Genomic DNA, 1870 nt, shown 5'->3' with positions numbered 1-1870 from the left:
AAGCAGCGTGTTTTTACAGCTCATGGAAACTAACGTGGCGTTTGTGGTAAATTAAAAAAAACGTTTGTGTCCAGGATGAAGAAGGCGGAGATCCCGTGTCCGGAGGTGGTGATGTTGAAGAAACACATCCTGGTGATGTCGTTCATCGGTAAAGACCACGTTCCCGCTCCCAAACTCAAAGACGCCAGGTTGGGCTCCGAGGACATGAAGAACGCCTACTACCAGGTCCTACATGTACGTGCACTGACGGCAACAACAGCTGCTTTTCATTATTTCTTTATTTTGTCATGAATGTTTTTCCATGTAGAACGACGTGTATGATACATGTTTTCTGACTCTTTTCTCTGCAGATGATGCAGCAGCTGTTTCAGGAGTGTAACCTGGTTCATGCTGATCTCAGTGAATACAACATGCTGTGGCACGAAGGGAAGGTGAGACAGTTTTTCTTTAACTCTTCCTCTTCTTTCGTTCATCGTTTCCTCCTGTCATTTTTATCTTTGTGAACTTGCCTCCTGCTCTCACTCTCTCCATCCTTCTCTCCATCCTTTCTCTCTTATTCTCGTTTCCCAGCTCTGTCAGCTTCCTCTCCTCTTCCTCCTTCTCTTGTTACAGACTAATAAAGCAGAACATTAATGAGCACAATGTGTTTATTTATCAATATTATTTATAGATTCTACTTCACATTAAACTCCTTTGTATCATGAAAAGCCTGAAAATAAACAGGTCACAGTCACAGCGCTGAAACATTTTACACCCACAGAGTCAGAACGAGTAGAAGAGATAAACAAGGAGAATAACGACTGAATCAGGAGAGTTGAAGCTTTTAGAAAATATATAATCTGTCCTTTACAGACCAAACACACCTGAAGTAGCTCCAACAAAGTCTCCCACAGGTGAGATGGTGACTGTACGTCTTTCCTTCTTCTCCTCATCTCTTCCTCCCTTCCATCTTTATAAACTTCCTCTTTCATTGGTCTTTTACTTCGCTCTCTCTCTCTCTTCACTTCTCATGTTGAATCATGTGACGTCCTCAGTTCTCTCCGTTCTGTTTGTGTCTGTCGCAGGTGTGGTTGATAGACGTCAGTCAGTCCGTCGAGCCCACCCATCCTCACGGCCTGGAGTTCCTCTTCAGAGACTGCAGGAACGTTTCCACGGTAACGCCTAGTTTCTTCTTCGTGTGCTATCTCTAGTTGCTGTGACGTAGTTGTCGTAGTCTGGTTCTGTGGTTCAGGACTCAGTCTGAGAACATGATGCAGATCATCAGAGCAGCTTCAGCTGTGGACGAAGATATTTGTTTATTTTTCACATTTTGAGAAAGTAGATTTTGAATTTTGTTTCAGTTAGAGTTAAATGTCATTTAAACTCAGAGAAACATATTTAATCAGTTAATATCCAGCAAACACAATGTGCTTTTTATGGTGTTTGTTGTTATTTATGTTTCTACTGAGATAGAAATCGTTAATTATCAGTAGAAAAGGTGCAAACAGATTAAATTACTGATTAAATTAACTGCATCTCTCAGTGAACCAGGTTTGTTCACTGCTGCCACAAGTGTAAACGTATATTTATCCATATAGAAATCAATGAATCCCTGGAGTTACTTAGTTTTAGCTCTTTGCTGTTTGTAGAGAATAAAACCAATAATCAATATCTGTGTGTTTGTGCTCCAGTTTTTCCAGAAGAGAGGAGTGAGCGAGGCGATGAGTGTGTACGACCTTTTCAACGCCGTGACCGGACTGAACATCCCTGTAGGCGCAGAAGAAGAGGCTGAATTTTTCGCCGAGGTAACAGAGACTCCAGCACAGCTTTTATAGACTCATTAAATCTTCTTGTTCATTTTGTCTTTTTATTCACTTTTGTCAAATTTAAA

The 1870-nt window shown here is 41.1% G+C and overlaps 1 protein-coding gene across 1 annotated transcript in view; it reads left to right on the top strand.

The window, feature by feature from the left end:
- riok3 (RIO kinase 3 (yeast)) overlaps nt 1–1853 on the top strand; it is a 3434-nt gene extending 1581 nt beyond the window's left edge. The window contains exons 5-8 of the mRNA XM_087173003.1: nt 64–234; nt 351–431; nt 1065–1154; nt 1671–1853. Coding sequence (XP_087029129.1) covers nt 64–234; nt 351–431; nt 1065–1154; nt 1671–1814 — 486 coding nt within the window. The 3' untranslated portion in view covers nt 1815–1853. The remainder of the gene's footprint in view (nt 1–63; nt 235–350; nt 432–1064; nt 1155–1670) is intronic.
- The last annotated feature ends 17 nt before the right edge of the window (nt 1854–1870 follow it).

This window comes from Seriola lalandi, unplaced genomic scaffold (genome assembly GCF_002814215.2).
Source record: "Seriola lalandi dorsalis isolate HSWRI2012SDOR001 ecotype SW California unplaced genomic scaffold, Sedor1 jcf7180002053972, whole genome shotgun sequence".
In the NCBI taxonomy this organism is placed as follows: domain Eukaryota; kingdom Metazoa; phylum Chordata; class Actinopteri; order Carangiformes; family Carangidae; genus Seriola; species Seriola lalandi.
Note: the sequence above shows the minus strand (reverse complement) of the source record. Positions and strands in the feature narration are given on the sequence as shown.